This window comes from Ictalurus furcatus, chromosome 3 (assembly GCF_023375685.1).
Source record: "Ictalurus furcatus strain D&B chromosome 3, Billie_1.0, whole genome shotgun sequence".
NCBI classification, from domain to species: Eukaryota; Metazoa; Chordata; class Actinopteri; order Siluriformes; family Ictaluridae; genus Ictalurus; species Ictalurus furcatus.
The window spans coordinates 11743482-11761875 of record NC_071257.1 but is presented as its reverse complement, the minus strand read 5'-3'; the positions used below and the strand labels follow the sequence as shown (position 1 = coordinate 11761875).

General features: G+C 41.3%; 1 protein-coding gene across 2 annotated transcripts in view; it reads right to left on the bottom strand.

The window, feature by feature from the left end:
* prkn (parkin RBR E3 ubiquitin protein ligase) overlaps positions 1 to 18394 on the bottom strand; it is a 119131-nt gene that overhangs the window by 68938 nt on the left and 31799 nt on the right. For both annotated transcript variants that reach the window (XM_053620787.1, XM_053620786.1), the window contains exons 2-4: positions 17796 to 17959; positions 6545 to 6749; positions 4280 to 4398 (exon numbers count right to left, since the gene is read on the bottom strand). In XM_053620787.1, coding sequence (XP_053476762.1) covers positions 4280 to 4398; positions 6545 to 6749; positions 17796 to 17959 — 488 coding nt within the window. The remainder of the gene's footprint in view (positions 1 to 4279; positions 4399 to 6544; positions 6750 to 17795; positions 17960 to 18394) is intronic.

The window sequence follows — 18394 nt, the reverse complement described above, 5'->3', positions numbered from 1 at the left end:
TGGAACGCCTCTTGGCCATCCCTGGCCCTTTGAGAGCACTTGAGAATTCCGTAACAAAGTCCTTACACGCAGGCATAGCAAATGAGTCATTAGGCGAAGGACTGCGAAAAAACACACTGGACTGAACAAGGTGTGCAGGGCATTCATCCAGGCCAAGATAGGCCACTGCCATCTGAAGCACCTCCAATGTGTCATCCTTCTGAGGTGTGGCCATCCCCAAACAGTGGAGAGAGGAATCACCAGAGCCACTGGCTAACAGGGGCCCTGCAGGCTTGTCCTGAATCCCAGTGACATCAGTGAGGAGATGGTCCTGAAAATGTGTGTCAGAAGCACATGTACACATAGCGTCATTTTGGGGGCTATGGCGAGGGAAAGGTGAGACAGTAGCCTCCTCGCTAGAAGAGTGTGAGCAAGTGTCCCTGATGGGAACTGTAATAGAAGCAGGAACTGTGTCTGTTGGCTGGATGACCTGCAAGAGACGTTTCATCTCTGCCATGTCTGAAGAAAGGCCAGCCACCTTCTTTGAAAACAGGTGCCCTGCCAAATGATTTCCCCTAGCACTAGATCTTTTAGCTGAGAGAAAGCCAGTAGCTGCTAAGGCACGGCATTTCTGAGCTCTCTGCCTCAAACCCAAACTTGCTTCCAAAATCTTAGCATCCCAGTTGTGGTCCAGTCCAGCCAAACGCAACTGTTTCTCAGACATCGGGAGCAAGCTACAATGCGGACATAGGTCTGTAAGTACTTCTTTCACATGCTGAACACCCAGGCATGATGGGCAGAGATCATGCCCATCATTAGGAAGAAGCTCAATAGGGCAGAGGTTACAATTCAAGGGATAGGCAGTGGAAATTGAGCTGACAGTCATAGTCACTAAAGTGGAGAGCCTCTGCACACAACCACGAGGAGAGCTATTAAAAAATAATCCAATTAAATACTCCTACCCCCAGATGAACCGCGAGGAACAGAGAGGAGAGCGCATGAGCTTCAAATAAAGGTCAACAACACCCACGGTAAGGACCGGCAGGCACAAGTGCAACACAATATATTTAACACGAGACAGCGGGAACACAAATCGCTAACTAGCCAAAAGCCGGTAATACCCCTCCGGATAAAACTGTGAGGAAAGTGGCATGCCATGCAGAGAAAATTACTCACGTCACAGCAAATGGCTCGTAGCTCGACAGCCGTAGCCGTGATGCTAAGGAAAAAGCCTGCCAGTACTTACCAGTGGCGAGCAATCCGGAAAACAAACAAGTTGTTACCAGTCAGACAGCACAGTGCCAAACGTATCATCACAGCTTGGGAGGATGAATTTTCGCAGCTCCAAGAAATCTGCACTTGACGATGTGGTGAAAAAAAACTACGACCCTAATCTGAAGACGAGAAAGCGAAAGAGGTGGAGTGCTGAGATGTAGTGGCTTATATCACCTGCACTCAACTCACGTTAGCATGTGACTTTGTTGGTATTTATTTTCTCGACATGTTGGGCTGGTGCTCCGGACATCCACTACTGTAGCACCGTCACTGGTGGTCAGGAGGAATGAATCGGAACAGGTATAGAACACCAATAGCGCATTCTCTGGAACATAATTCCTGAGAGATATCACTTAAAAATGTCACTTGCATGTTTTTGTTTCGTCATGTTTCGTTTTGCATTCCACACTGGGGCATCCTCAGCTGTGCGTGGCTTGCGTGTCCACTACATACACCACTGATTATCATAGAACAAAAAAGTTTCTATGTGTAATGTACAGTAACTGCTCATTGCAGGGCTTATGCCTATAGAGTTGGGCTTGGTAACTAGTAGGCTGCATGCATCATAAAATCTTATATAAAAGCACTGCTCCTCTTAATGTTTTCTTTATTTGTGTCCATCCATTTTCCGTACTGCTTATCCTATACCGGGTCGTGGGGAGCCTGGAGCCTATCCCAGGGAACTTAAGGCCCAACCCATCACAGGGCACAATCGCAAACACATTCATACACTATGGACAATTTGGAAATGCCAATCAGCCTACAGTGCATGTCTTTGTATTGGGGAGGAAACCGATGTACCTGGAGAAAAGCCCTGAAACACACGGAGAACATGCAAACTCTGCACACACAGGGTGGAGGTGGGATTCGAACCCCCAACCCTAGAGGTGCAACGCAAACGTGCTAACCACTAAGCCACCATGCCCCCTGGATGTGTCTATAATTATTGAAAAAAAAACATTAAATTTATATTCTCACAGGATATAACAGAATATTTACCAATATGTCTACTTGAATGGCGTATACACAATTATTTGTACATTCCATTTTATAGTAAGGAGAAGACGGTATAATTTTTCCAGACATAGGATCAAGAAGTTGGACAGGATGAAAATCACAGAGATACTCTGGTAATAATAACATTACCCCCCTTCTCTATGTGAAAGTAATCACATCCCAAATAGAGCTCTTGGCTCCAATTGGACTTGCAGACTTGAGACTCAATTTGGACTTGAGGGGAATATGAATTGAGCATGACTATGCATCTAGATGACAGCAGGACAAGGATCCAGAAATAACAGGACATCTCTGTTTAGTATCCTTATCCAAATGTGCAGATTTGGCATGTGTGTGCTGTGCACAAACATTCTGGGTGCCAGGAATCCAATCAGCACTCCTTTCTGTGTTAACTGAGTTTTAAGTGCAAGGCAATCACATCAGCATAACAGCATCCCAGCAGCAGTGTAAAGAGTTCTTCCTCCAGAGACAGAACATGGAAATGAAATGTTAAAATACACACACAAACCTCACTTAGTTCACATGTTGAGGCACTGCAGCAAACAGCCATGGACAGAGGCAACACACTGACTGACATCCCTGTCCCTTCACATCACTAAAACAAAATTGGAAATTGCAGAGCTCAGGACCTTTAGTCTTAGCCCTTGTTTTGCTGCATATCAGGAGAAATTTCTGAGGACACAGTCTGGCAGGCAGAGCCGGAGGATCCTCGGAGCCAGCTTCAGCATGAGATTGGCACAGGAAGCAGGCTACATTGGCACATGGGCAGCGAACAAGCAGTCCCAATGTGCCAAAGACCACCCTATGCAGGAAGAAAAGGCAGGTGCAGCTTAGTGACTTGTCACTCAGCCTTTGCGAGAGCGTGCAGAGAGTGTGCAGATATGGTGCAGTGGGACAGATGCCCACATGCTGGAACGCCAGATAACACTAGCCCCGGGCTGTGTACATGCGCACCCACAAACACACACACACACAGAAATATAGCACCTCCGGTGCAGGCAACGAGTCAGAAGTTTCTCATTCAGCTGAGGTACGTCAGCGTTTGTTAATTTGACAAATGATTTGGTCAAAATGGTCTTAAAAGTTTGCTGCAAGAAAATACTTAGCTGCTAGGAATAAATTCTATTGCTGCAGGGAAAACATTAGAAGCATTAGTTTCTAGTATAATTACTATGCTACACAATACATTTCAAAGTAACTGGAACTGTAGACAAGGGGGTTCCAGTTTGAAAATTTTAACCTTCACCTAAATTATATTTAAAAGCAAACACCAATGACTGTAACTAGTCACAGCTACAGTGTTAGAAAAACTCAACTGTGTCTAATATTAAAATATGAAAAACTATGGGGGCACAGTGGTTTAGTGGTCAGCAGGTTTGCCTTGCACCTCCAGGGTTGGGGGTTCGAATACCGCCTCCGCCCTGTGTGTGCACCGAGTTTGCATATTCTGCCCGTGGGTTTTCTCTGGGTACTCTGGTTTCATCCCCCAGTCCAAAGATATGCGCTGTACGTTGACTGGAATCTCTAAATTGCCTGTAGTGTGTGAATGGGTGTGTGATTGTGCCCGGCGATGGGCTGGCACACCGTCCAGTGACCGTCGCCTCATGCCCAGAGTTCCCTGGAATAGGCTCCAGGCTCCCTGTGATTGCTGAGTGAGGAATCAGACAAGGTGCATCGGGGAATGTACAGACAGACACAAGCTGCGGACAAAAGAGCCACAAATCCAATTAGTCAGGAGAAACGGCAACTAGAATTTTTTTTTATGGTTAGCAGCATAGAAAATGGATGGATGAATGGATGGATGGACATACTCATATAACCTGTGTGTATAAATATCCCATGTGTCAGTGCAAGTAACATCACCGCTAATTATTTCTGTAGTGTATGCTATAGTAGTCTGCTAGAATATTGTAATTAGATTAGATGTATTTGGAAAATCATCACCAAAATGGAAAAAAATAAATTTCAGATCCTTTGATTTTGCAGCCCCAGGTTTATACACACTCACCCGGCTGAGTGTGAGGGTTCCTTGCTTGCAGGTTCGGCAACGCACGCGGAGTTTTCCTGGCTGAATAGACTTGCACACCGTCTTACAGAACACATAGAAAGTGCTGTGGGGTTTGGGTTCTGTTGATACAACCATAAACATGAGCACAGTTTAAGAGTGTTCATGCATTAGCCTAGACACATTAAACACCCATGAACCCACTCTCTATTCAGGCCGAAAAAAAATTAATAAAAATTCAGGTATGCTTGAATTTCTACAATCACTTTTTATGATGTCCAGATTCATTCAGAGATTGCTTTTGCTGCTCTGCTTGCGTCAGCGGCAGCCATTGTGTGTTTAGAGTGAAGAGCAGAACATTGCTGAGTGAGGGATCAGACAAGGACAAGGTGCATCGGGGAATGTACAGACAGACACAAGCCGAGGACAAAAGAGCCACAAATCCAATTAGCCAGGAGAAAAGGCAACTAGAATTTTTTATGGTAAATGAAATGGAGAACACGTCCTGTCTGGCTGCCCCACCCTTGTCTAACATACACTCACTCACTCACTCACTCACACACACACACACCTGGCCGCAGTGTTCTCATTAGAGCTAAAAGCATGGGGCCGAGAAGAAGGATGTGGTACCTTGACACGATTCTCAATAAATCCAGTGGAGTGGGGTTTTATAAAGCATGGCCTGTCTAATTTATGACATTGTTGTGAGAGCGCTCCATTATGCTAATGCTTCTAAAGCGGGGGGCAGAGGACAGTTAGATAAAGACAAGCATGAGATTGGGTGGAGCAAGAGGGAGGGTTGGGGAGCCACAGAGGAGCTGGAAGGACGAACATAGGACAGCTTTTAAAAGTACCCATCAGTGAGGAGCATGACAACTGCTTCACAAAAAATACTCGCTAAAATGGATAAAGGACGAGTCTGGAAGAGAGCAGCATAGGATGTTGTGTTACAATAACTCACAATGGCTATACTGGGTAGGTAAAAAAAAAAAAAAAGATATTTTTCTTTTTCTCAGTAGAAGACCAGCTACCAGACCTGCTGCTATGATAACTGGTGATAACTGCATAGGGAGCACACAGTAAGAGAGAGTTTATATGGGATCACAATACTGCCATGGTGAAAAAATTCAGATAAAGGGATAAATGACAAAATACAAAAACAACCGAACACAAAAGTGATCACTGCAGTTGGTAAGTTTTACCTATTTATAGACCTTAACTTAAGCGTAATTGATCTCGCCGATCGTCATTTCAGGCTTCTGATTATATTTTTCTGGCCTAGAAATTAGCCCCACCCCCAGCCAGAACAGAGCTGGGAACCCACATATATCCTGTGATTGTGGTGCCTTGTAAATGGTGATTTGCAAGTTGAAATTAACGTCATTTCCCATCAGCACGTTCGACAGCTGAAGTGGGGTGTGGTGGAAGACTCGAGAGAACCGGAGGAATCGTAATTGAGCTTTGGGATCACATTTATTCAGACCGTGCTTTTCAGCACACTTTCAAAACTCAACAGAAAACAACAGAAACTTGCGGCTTTCGTGCCATCAGGTTCAAGTTCACACTTCATGGTGTGTGTACGTGTGTGTACATGTGTCTCGCATGCTCTGCCAAGTGGTCTCACACTCTGTCTCTCTCTCTCGCTGGCAGGATACAAGAGCCACTGAAAGCACAAAGAGACATAAATAAGTAGATGACTGATAATGAAACACAGGTGAGAACCATCACGCGTTACCTCCCGTGTCCTCTGTTGTTGCTGTGCTGCAATTTCAGTCAAAAAAGTTGTATGAATGTTTGAAGTTCACTATAGTAGAACAGTGCCAATAGCCTCTAAGGCCTGTAACTGTTAAAGTGCAGTTAAGGAAGATTTTAAGAGCTTTCTGAGCTCAGACAGAGCAAACAAATCATCCACGTTTTTTTCCGTCTCAGTTTGGATGTTGAACATGCAAAGGTGGGAATTGACCTCATTACGACTTGCAAATTACCCCTTAGAAGGCATCATGAAGGCAGCAATAATTTCATCAAAGGGTTCATTTGGGGGAAGGGGAACTTGCAAGTATCAGACGGATCTAAAATTTACATACTGCACCTTTAATAGTTTCTGTTGTCACGTGACAAAATTTGAACCATTATGTAATTTAGAATAACACAAAGAGTAGGCTCATGATTAAAATAGTCCCAGTGTAAAAAAAGAAGAAAAAGGAAAAGAAAGAAAACCCAGGCTCACCACTGAGCTCCCCCACACCACATACACCTTTGTGTCTGTACCTGTTTGTGTGTGTGAGTCCTCATTCTCCAGGATGACAGCGAGACCAGTGGAGGTGGTAGGCAATCGTGAGGCGCTGAGGTCCAGTCGGGTCAGACTGTCTACTCCTCTGCTCAGCCTGCGCTGCAAAACCAGCTCAGAGCGGCGTGCTGAACCAGCTGGAGGCAGCACCACATGTACCGTGCTCTGTTCTGGCAGATCATAAGCCTGACACACCAGGAGAGGAAAAATCCCATCAATATTCCCAATTAGCTCTTAGCTTGGCTCTTCATAATTCATGAGCAATGCCATCTAGAATTATTGGTATTAAAAAAGAAAACAGAAAATTAAAAAACAATTAATATACATTGCTCTATTTTTGTCCTAATTTTAAAAAAAAAAAAGCGTACTCATGAGGTCAACTTTTTTTTTTTTTTTTAAACAATAGCATTTCCACTCAAAGAAAAATGTGACAAAAAATACCCCTAAGGACTATCTATTTTTTTTAAGGAATTATTTTAAGGAAAATTGTACTGTTTATAAAATCTATTTCCATTCATTCAAGAGGCTGCTAGTAGCTGTAAATGTCATAAGACATGACTTGATATGCCGAAGACACTTCCTGATTGGGCACAAGAGATTTCTGACAAGATGAAGCAATGGTTTGGCATTGTGTTAGCTCTAGGGAAATAAAATCCATCTTCCAAGTGTTGCACCGCAGTCCATTAAGAAATAAGGTATTTGAATTGCATAATAAAGTGCATAATCAAAGTACTCTCATAATGTACTGCTGTCTATTGTCTTAAGTTTCTGCCATATGTTTGATGACAGAAAACTTCAAAACATTTCAGTCTCAATTAAAAAAAGAACATTCGCAGGCACAATGCTAATCCAGCCGGATGAGTGCACTTCAGGCTGCTGGGATTAGAACAGAGAGATATAAACATGCCAGTCAAGCATGGCATTGGCACAAAGCCACTAGCAAACAGAAGGAAGGACAAAACTTACAACGGAAAAAAATGACACTGCCTCCCTAGGCGGCTGGAAAATAACACAGTGTGTGACTGTATACAAAACTGTGCAAACTTTATCAAACCTTGCTCTATTTAAAAAAGGAATTACCTTTCTGGCTTAGTTGTTAGCACATTTGCTTCGCATGTCCAGGGTTAGGGGTTCGATTCCTGCCTTTGCCCTATGTGTATGAAGTTTGCATGTTCTCCCTGTGCTTCAGGAGCTTCCTCCAGGTACTCCGGTTTCCTCCCCCAGTCCAAAGACATGTGTTGTAGGCTGATTGGCAAGTCCAAATTGTCCATAGTGTGTGAATGTGTGTGCGATTGTGCCCTGCAATGGGTTGGCACCCCGACCAAGATGTCCCCTGGGACAGGCTCCAGGCTCCCCGTGTAGGTTAAGTGGTACAGAAAATGGATGGATGGAATTACATTTCCCCTTCAAGCTCTATGGTGTGGCCTGTGCAGTATGAAAGTATGGCTATTTATCCTACAGCTTGAACACCTAAAATATCTCACTTCATGTCTCACATTATCCAGGCCACTTACTTTGTGTGGAACTTGAAATGCTGCTATTTGACTTCCCTCCATTTATTTGTGCTCATGTTCATTTTCAAATGGAAATTTGCTATGCAAATGTGCTCTCCAGTGGCAAACATGTCGTCATTGAAAGTGAGAGGTTTATTAGAGCACCCACCCACCCACCCACACACACACACACACACCGATAGGTGAAAAGGTCCTTGTTTTGCAACAGTCTATACACATGAGACCATTTCTCAATGGAGGAAAACATGGCTCGAAAGGGGGATGGGGAAGGAGGGGGAGGGGGTTGCATAAAATGAATTAGATTTTGCTCAATTTCCCAAAGTCAACTGCAAGGATTGGTTTTTAATGACAAACTTAAACTAAAGAGCTGGTTTGGAGTGAACAAGCCACTATAAAGAAGCAGTAACGGACCGTTCTAACATACTCAAAGTCAACTTCAAATACGGCGTCATTACAGAGCCTTATAAGGACATGAGTGAAGACTGTCTGGAAATTAGCATTGATTATATGCTGCATGATGGATGTTTGAAGAGTCAGAGTGCATCATCTATAATAGCCTGGCATGGTGGATGTGGCATGTTATGGTAGTCAATAGCACCTTAGAGTTTTATGATAGCGCTCTAGTTTTGTCATTGCGTTCGTAATCAATGATTAAAAAGGCCTCCGGTCTGTCAGCCAGATGACCCCCATGATTGAAAGGGCCACGCTGACAACAATGAGTGCACCTGAATGCATTAGTCAGTCTGCCTGACATGTCCCACCGTTACACTGATCGATTCTGGAATGTCTCAGAAATGGCATTGTTGTAGTCTTAATTTGGTTTCGTGATGGAACCTCAGACCAGTTTTTTAACCAGTACTATAACACAGGCAAAGCAAAAACCTTTAAACTCCCAGAACCTGTGTGTGAATCCAAATTTGCATTCATCACTCTCATAACTACATACCGGTTAGTATAAGTTCTTTTGTAGTCATTCAGCTACTGAATAAGGTTGAAGATGAATACCTGATTAAGAAGCTGGAATGGTGATTCTGTGAACAGATAAAAACCTAAGAAGTGACATTTGAAAATCCTAATCATCTCACCACTGAAATCCACCACATATATTCACATACTAAGAAACACTGAAATTCAGAGTATTTAGTGTGTCTCCGTATTGCTTTTAGTGACGGGGTGCACTCAAGTTGGCTTTCACAAGTTCATGCAAAACTTTATGAGCCATTTTAGATCAAATCCACTGATGTGTCATCTGAATACATGCTTCAGCAGAAGAGATTAGGCATGAGGAAAATCTGAGTTTTTGTATAAAACAGTTAACATGATCAATATCTCAAATTGACTTACATTTAAAATGGGACCTAGAAATAGTGCAGAATCTTGAATATTGCTTATTCAAGATATCTTGATATTGAAGATATTCTTTGTTTTTAAATATTTCAAACTCCTAAAACCTTCAGCTTATTTCCAATTTTAAATTAAAAGGAAAAAAAAATCCAATGTGGTCTTAGACATTTAAACCAAACTGGAACCTCAGAGAGGAAAACATGGATGTTTACACCCATAAAACATGAGTAACAATTAAAGCCTGTTCAGTGTCTACCTCCATCCTCCAGAGGATTATGAGGCTATCGTGAATGTGTTGTGAATTCACCCTCCACTGATATGACCTTTCCATATTATGATGTGCTCTTTGGAGAGCCCGATCAACAAATCAGTGTTTTAAAGACAGGGACAGGCTGCATAAGCAATGTCTCACATCTTTGGAGGCACACAATGACTGAATTTCAATTTTAAGAGTGAGGAGACAATCAATCAAGGAGTCCTTCATTCAGAATCATAAGCAGCCCAAAAGACTGCGCTCCATTTGCCAAGGTCATCTGAGGTTTAAAGCTATCTCCTGTGCATCAAGCAATACAAAATATTCCTCTGGAAGTAGATCGACGCTGCACATGTGATGAATGGGAGAGGCAGTAAACACAAACTCCAACCTGTTTACTCTATTTCCAGCAAGCCACTTCATTGTCCGCATTTATAAAGCACAGCGGCGGGTGAAGTAAAGAAACTACAGGCTCCATTGTGCAAAAAGTCATACTCATATCCACCTGAGCCTCATGATGCTGGATTTATTTTTTTTCTTTTATACACCTGCAAAAAGCTTGGTCATTCTAAGCCTCAGATAAACACAATTACACACTTTTAACATCCAACTGCAAAATGTGCCAGGAAGGCTGATGAGCTGTTCCTACGGTAGCAAATCTGACCATATCTCTCTCTCTCTCTCTCTCTCTCTCTCTCTCTATATATATATATATATATATATATATATATATATATATATATATATATATATATATATATATATATATATATATATATATATATATATATATATACACACACACACACACACACACACACACACACACGTGTTTGGAAAGCTGGCCCAAACTGAGTTTGCTGAGGCAGATAGATGTTGAGGAAACATCCTGCTGCACACACATACAAGCAGATGGTGGGGGAAAAACTAGACTAAGAGAGACAAAGCCCGCGAAGGCTGTGTGACTAATGTGAGCAGGGAGTTCCAAGTCCCATGGCAGCTCAGTCAAACAACCACGAAAAGCCTGATGCAAAGCCGAGGACGACGGCGTCAAACTTAGTTACACTCGATGAGTGTGTGCTGGTAAACAAGCGCGAGCAAAGCTGAAATGAGGACGCTGTCATCTCAGTGGCCAGGGTGCAAGAAGGAAAGCAAATAATCTTTGAGCCTGACGGTGTCAGGTTTACCTTAGAACCATGAACCACTGGCTCCATTGCTTGTATAGAACGAAAACAACGGAGATGGAAAAATGAAGCTGAGTGAAAGAGAGGGATACTCAACCGCAAGGTACTGTTTCAGAAAGGGGATTAATCAATAAAATAGTTTTCATGGAGGGAATTTAAAAAATGAGAAGAAAAGCTAGCCAGGATACTAAGTTAATAGCTTATTCATTTGACATTGAATAATTCAATACCTATAAAATCCTCCAAGACTCAAAGTTACTCTGGACATACTTCATGGATAAAGCTGATTATCATACCTGTTTTTTAAATTGCCTTACACCAAAAAGAGTTGTTTGTTAGAATGGCAAAAAGTACATTTGATGGCAACCTGGTGGAAAAATTTCTTAATATTGATAATGATATCACACAATGACTACATTTACATGCACTTCAAATTCTGTTTAAGGTCTATATTCCGAATACGGTGTTTATATGCGTACAGGCATCGCAATATTCCTGTATACAGGTTTGCTGTAAGTATGCCAGAGTTGCCTTTCCTAAATACCTAGCCTACAGCTACGCATCTGTTAGCACCCACAATTCCTTACAGACTGAGCATGTGCGTATATCTCCTTTCAGTGGCTTTTCTGAATGAGGTGTTTACATGCAAGACATTTCAGATTAAAACAGGCATTTTCGTGGAGTGGGAATTAGGATTTGGGGAATCAGAATATCGTCTTAATCTGAAACAGGCAATCGGATTTACATGACTCAATACTAATTAGAATACTGCCAAATTCTGATTAATATCAGAATATTGATGTGCATGTAAACGTAGTCAAAGACAAAAGGAAGGGGATGGATACAAGAGACGCTTATTTCGATTCCATTTTCTAACCAAGGACTGGCATCTCCTTGTACCTTCCCTCAAATCAAGCCAGGTCCATAACTCCTGCATAGAGTTTGCAACAGGCAGACTGTGAAGACTCAAGAAAAAAGTAAATGACAAAGAAGAGTGATGTACAAAGAGGCTGACTGTAATAGACAGAGACAAACTACAGGAAAAGGAGAGATGGAAGAAAAAGACAGAGAAAAAGAGTATGAAAACACAGAATGAATGACAGAGAGAGACAGGGAAAGAGAGAGAGAGAGAGGAGTGTTGGTACTCCTCAGGGATGGGGAAGCTAATAGAGCGCATTACAGCGAATGCTGCTCTCGTCACTACAAATGTCAGACTGCGAGTCCCGCGGCACGGACAGATAAACAGCCGAGACTGTCTGTGCCTGAAGCTACACACACACTCGCTCCTCAGACACTACAGCACTGACGTGAGATGAATCACAACACACACACACACACACACTTCTACATCACAACCTTGTAACAGTTTGACTTGATCATATAAAATAATTCAAGAACTCCATGTCCATGCTATTAAATTAAATCATTTTAGGCTTTTCTTTCACATTGTACATTATAAGTCCATACTTCTTCAATGTATAAATCTTAAATTAAAATAAAACAGGTCCTTTTTGCAGCATTTAAATGTGGAGCTTGTGGTTATTTCTTCAGAGTCAATATAAAATGATATCTAACCTAAGTCAATTAGCGAAGTTATGTTCAGTGTGTCAGCTGTTTGTTTATTTCATTAAAGTAATAATAAAATACAATAAAATAACATAAAAACAGTTACTGACTATCACAAATAAAGTACAATTAATTCCAGATCAACAATATCGCTATCATCAAAAACATGCAATAATATCACAACCCTTGTGTTCCATCCAAACCATGCATTTTTGTTTAAGTTTATTATTACAATTAGAAAGTCTCTTCTGAAAGTCCCATGAACACAGGGGACATTCATCACATTATACAGTATATACCTTATTACTGGCACACGCTTCATAAAAGAAAATAAATAATCCTAATGAAATCCAAGCGTGCATGCTTAAGTGGTTAATAAGGGGTAAGTTATAGGCTAATAAGAATAAAAGTAAGAGGCCCGCAGTGTGTTTCGCCCTTAAATGAGTGCTTCGAGGCAACAATTCTTCAAAGGTAGATCTACTAAAATATGCTGCTCAGAGGCTGTTAAGTAATAAGTGGTTCCTAAAAGGCAGATAAAAGTAGGTATTATATCTGCCTTTGAGGCATAGAGAAATATCAAATTAATCTCACTTCGCTTACTTGTGTGCATTCATAAATTCTTTGCAATTATTAAACAAAAGACACTAAGGCATATAGCAGTATTAACACATCTTTATCTAACAGAATATATTGGATAATGTTTATACAGATGGGGTAGTGGTGGCTTGGTGGTTAAGGCTCTGGGTTACTGATCAGAAAGTCTGGGATTCAAGCCCCAGCACTGCCAGGCTGCCACTGTTGGGCCCTTGAGCAAGGCCCTTAACCCTCTCTGCTCCAGGGGCGCTGTATCATGGCTGACATGCTGGGGTATGCAAAGAAAATTGTAAAGAATTTTACTGTGCATATGTATACGTGATCAATAAAAAGACTCATCATCATTAACTGCAGACTGTCCCAAAAGTCTTCCAGCACCACGACGGTTGTGCCTTCAATATCTATCTCTCTCTCTCTCTCTCTCATATATATATATATATATATATATATATATATATATATATATATATATATATATATATATATATATATATATATATATATACATACACACACACATATATATACACACACATACACACACACACACACACACACATATATATAGATATATATAGATATATATATATATAGATATAGATAGATAGAATATAAACCAAGTATGAAAAAAATTTGGAAGGCATTTTGCTAAAAAGTGTTAAATTCCCCATATGTATGGAGACTTTTGGGACACACTGTATTTTCATTAACTAGTAATATTAACAGTATTAAGTCGAGTGCACTCAATAGTGTCTGCCTTGTAGGAATCTATAGAATATGAAACTATTATTAGTTACAGCCTCTAAAGCATTCAGCAATAGTAGCACATCTTAGATCAGTGGTTCTCAAACTGGGGGCCGCCAGATGGTACCAGGGGCGCCGTATATAAATTCTATAACTTTTTTTATTATTATCATTATTAATCTATTTTATTATTATTATTATTTTATTAATATTAATCTGTATGGAAGTCGGGATCATGAACCTTCACCCTATGATGTACATAAAATGAGAAATATTAATAAATGAAATCAATTATACACAGCCACACGTTTCTAAAACCTAAGACTATTTAAAATGGATACGTTTTTAGATAGAGGACGTAGTCTCTTATCTCAGAAAGTTAACAGAGAAGAGACTAGCATGGAAAAAAACAAACAAACTGTGAACTCTAGGGGGCCATAAAGGGATGTACCCTACACAAGGGGGGCTTCACGCTGACCACGTTAATAGTAAATAGTGAAGGTTGGTTATGATAGGCTGTGAGCTTAAGGTTTTCATTTGTGGCAAAATCATTGACTCTTATTAGCATTGGTTCCTACCTTATACCTTTTTTCATGTTTATACTCCAACCTGAAAAAATTATTGAAATATTGTAAAGCTCTGGTGTTAATCTCTTGGTTGATGCTGTATCTTCATTATACCTTGGAGATCACCACATGTTCATTGCAAATATTGATATGCAAATAATCCAGGGTGGATTTATGCTTAAAGTTAACATACCATCCTCTCATATTCGACTGCTCTTATTTCCAGTAAATTTCTTAACATGTGTAAATATGTGTATTAACATAAAACATTCAACAACTGAGACATAAACTTCACAGACATTTGAGGAACAGAAATGGAATAATGAGCCCCTGAACAAAGGGGGGAGGGCTCAATATTAAAAGTAACAGTCAGTATGTGGTGTCCACCAGCTGCTTGAAGTACTACAGTGGATCTCATCCTCATGGACTGCACCAGATTTGTCCGTTCTTGCTGTGAGATGTCACTCCACTCTTCCACAAAGGCATTTGCAAGTTCTCCATCACGTCTGGGGGGGGACACATGATTACATGTAATTTTCCTCTGCAAGGACGATCAGCTGTCCTTCCTGGCTCACTGTAGCACTCTCTTAGGCGTCTTACATTACAGACATTGCAGTTTATTGCTCTGGCCACATCTGCAGTCCTCATGTCTCCCTGCAGCAGGCCTATGGCATGTTCACGCAGGTGAGCAGGAACCCTAGGCATCTTTCTTCTGGTGTTTAGAAAGGTCTCTTTAGTGTCCTCAATTATTGTAACTGTGACCTTAATTATCTACTGCCTGGAAACTGTTAGTGCCTTAAGGACTGTTCCACAGGTCAACGTGCAATAATTGTTTATGGTTCACTGAACAAGCATGAAAAACATTGTTTAAACCCTTTCGGATAAAAATCTGTAAAACTTATTTGGATTTTACAAAATTATCTTTAAAATACAGTCTCCTGAAAATGGGGCGTTTCTTTTTTTTGCTGCGTATGTATAGGTCTGTGCAGAAAAAAAGTGTTTGTGTCTTGAGCCGTCACTTCTGTTTTCACTGCCCTTCGTGTCTTATAACCCAATTTTACAGACACCTGCATGCACTCACACACACACAGGTCACCTTCATGTCTGCTACTCCACAAATAACTGCCTCTGACTCTGTCCGCTAGAGTGTACGTGTGTACACATGATGTCTGATGTCTGCACCCACGGCTCCATGCTCACTTGTTGACTGAATGCGACAAATAATAGGTCCAGTATCTCTGGAAATGGACTTACTCTCTACTGCCCTTATTCTGTCCCACAGCTAAACCAGTGACAAGAAAAGGGACCGACTGCACCCGGTTCTGTAAGTCTAAAGGAATGTATAATGCCACAGAACTAAATTAGTCATTTGTAAGTAGATAGGTAAACAGGAGTCCTATTACAAGGATAATAAGTTATTGACATGGACCAGTGATCATTTATTTTATGTGCCAATCCAGAAGGACAGCATACAGAATCTTATACGTTTGAAATAAACACTCCAATCACTACAAACTCTTGTTTATTCTAGTGTTAATCCTCATAATCTGCAGAGGAAAAATGAGTCTGCTGAGAGAAGACAACTCTCCTGCATACACCACCTCACTGAACAAATAAAGGACCAATTAGTTCTGCTCTGTTTACTTCATTTTAAAATGTTTACTTCAATTAAAAGTGTTAACTACTGGGTCAGGTATTGAACTGAAGCTATCCAAAGAACACAATCGAATAGTGAGCAGTGTGGACTCATTCCTAGTCCATTAGTTTTTCAGTCTGATAGCTGGAGGACACTCGGGACCATGTGTTCAGTGTGATGTGTTGTTTGGTCTCTAGGGGGCAGAATAAAGACAGGGCATTAATAAGGTGGAGGTGGTCTTGGTTATAAATTATCTAAACCCAAAGTTCTCAAAGTCTGATCTATAAAACGAAGTGCTCGCTCGATCACTGGGAGACTGCGAGATTGAATCCTGATGATGCCACAGCCATCCATGTCCCAGAGTCTGAGAGAGTGTACTTGGCATTACTCTGTTCCTAGCAATCAAAGGGACACTATGGAATCGTAGCCATCTGTGAGCTCATGTATGCAGAAGAGGGCAGTTAGTGCTTTTCTCCAAACTTGTTAAGATGGACGATACATATGTTAGCCATCACCCTCGCCTGTTGGTAGCTGTTGTGTATTAGTGAAGAGCGAGCTAGAGGGTAGGGAAGGGCAAATGACCAAATTGGGAGAAAAAAAAAAAATCATTACAACTTTTTTTAAAATATTAATATGGTAAATATCACTATCGACTACTATCAGTACTGGGATTGGTGGTTATTGTTATTTTATAGTTACTATGGTTATACGCCAGGCGGCTGGTGGCTTAGTGGTTAGCACGTTTGCCTCACACCGCCAGGGCTGTGGGTTCGATATCCACCTCTACCCTGTGTGCATGGAGTTTGCATGTTCTCCTTGTGCTTCAGGGGTTTCCTCCGGGTACTCCGGTTTTCTCCCCCAGTCCAAAGACATGCGCTGTAGGCTGATTGGCATTTCTAAATCGTGTGAATGGGTGCGTGTGTGTGGGCGATTGTCCGCTGCGATGGGTTGGCACTCCACCCAGGGGTATACATTAGTAACCAGCTACTTGTACTGTATGTTGTATCTATATTTCAGTTCATTTATGTGTTAATATCACATGATTTTTTTGTGTAATTTAAGGAATGTCTTTAAAAAAAATTTTTTGGATTAATGCGGCCACTTATGATCTGGGTCATCTGCAGGTGGACCCCTTGCGCCCTCCATTGTACTGGCCCTGTGTATAATTATAAGCAGGGCTGGGGATATTTTTTCACTGGAAGGAATCTGTGGCCAAGAATATAAGTAACTGTGAGTAAGGCCTTTGCAGATAACGTGAGTATCACTTATATATGACCGTTAATTGACTCCTTTGAGTGCACCTGAGAGTGCTCAGTGTGTGTGCGTATGTGTGTGGAGTTGCTTTAATGCATAATTAAGAAGGTCAAACTTAATGAAGCACTGTGGACTAAAGTTCAGGAGATCCCTAGACTCTGTTTACCCTGACAGACTTCTGCATCCATCAGGGACAGAGAGACAGTGAGAGACAGTGAGAGACAGAGACAAAGAGCTGCAGAGTGAAAGAGCGACAGACAAATGAGCATGAAGGCATGAAAACAGGAACACTTTCTCTTCAGCCTCTCTCTGTTTTTTACCTCTCACTCTGTGCAGAGAGAAGGACTGAGTCAGAAAAAGGGATACAAACAGAGCTCAGATAGAGTGAGAGAGAGAGAGAGATAGTCAGAGAGAAGAGAGGGTCTCTTCTTCTCTGTCTGAGCCTAACACTGAGTTTGACCCTGATGCTAATACAAAATCCACAGTATCCTTCTTGTTTAAAAAAAAAAAAGAAAAAGAGAGAGCATGGCAGCAGACAAACAAGTAGAGAGGCTTAGACACGGGAAAGTGCTACTACCTTTAGGGTGGAATCGCTACAGAGCTCTCTCCCAGCAAAAATGACCCGTAGTTGATCAGGCTGAACGCCCTGCAGCCGGCCCACCGTCTCCTTCAGCTCTGATACACTTGTTCCCTCTTCCACTTCCACCTCCACCGGATGACTGGCATTAAAGCGGACATACACTGGCGGAAATAGAAGCACAAAAGAGGGGTGTATAATAAGCATGAAAGCTCTATAATGTAGCAGAACATGAACAAAAGTGCATTTTATTAGTCACTGAAACAAGTCCACATCATAGACAGACTTTCCGCAAATACATAACACAGTGTTAATACTTGTTATGGGTGATGCATTTTTTTTTGTTGCCATTTTAGCTTGAACTGATAGGTTTCACTATTGATTTTATTTTGGTTTTAAGACCTGTTGAGCTTCCACTAAATCATTAACATGCACAATGATCAAAATAAATACATTCAAACTAACAGTGCAGTATAACCTTGGTATGATTAAATGAAGGAATTACAACTGAAACACATTTTTTCAATAGCAGGACATGAACAAGGACGTGTCATTATTGTGAACAGAAGCATGTAACCCAAATAAAAAGAGCATTTCCC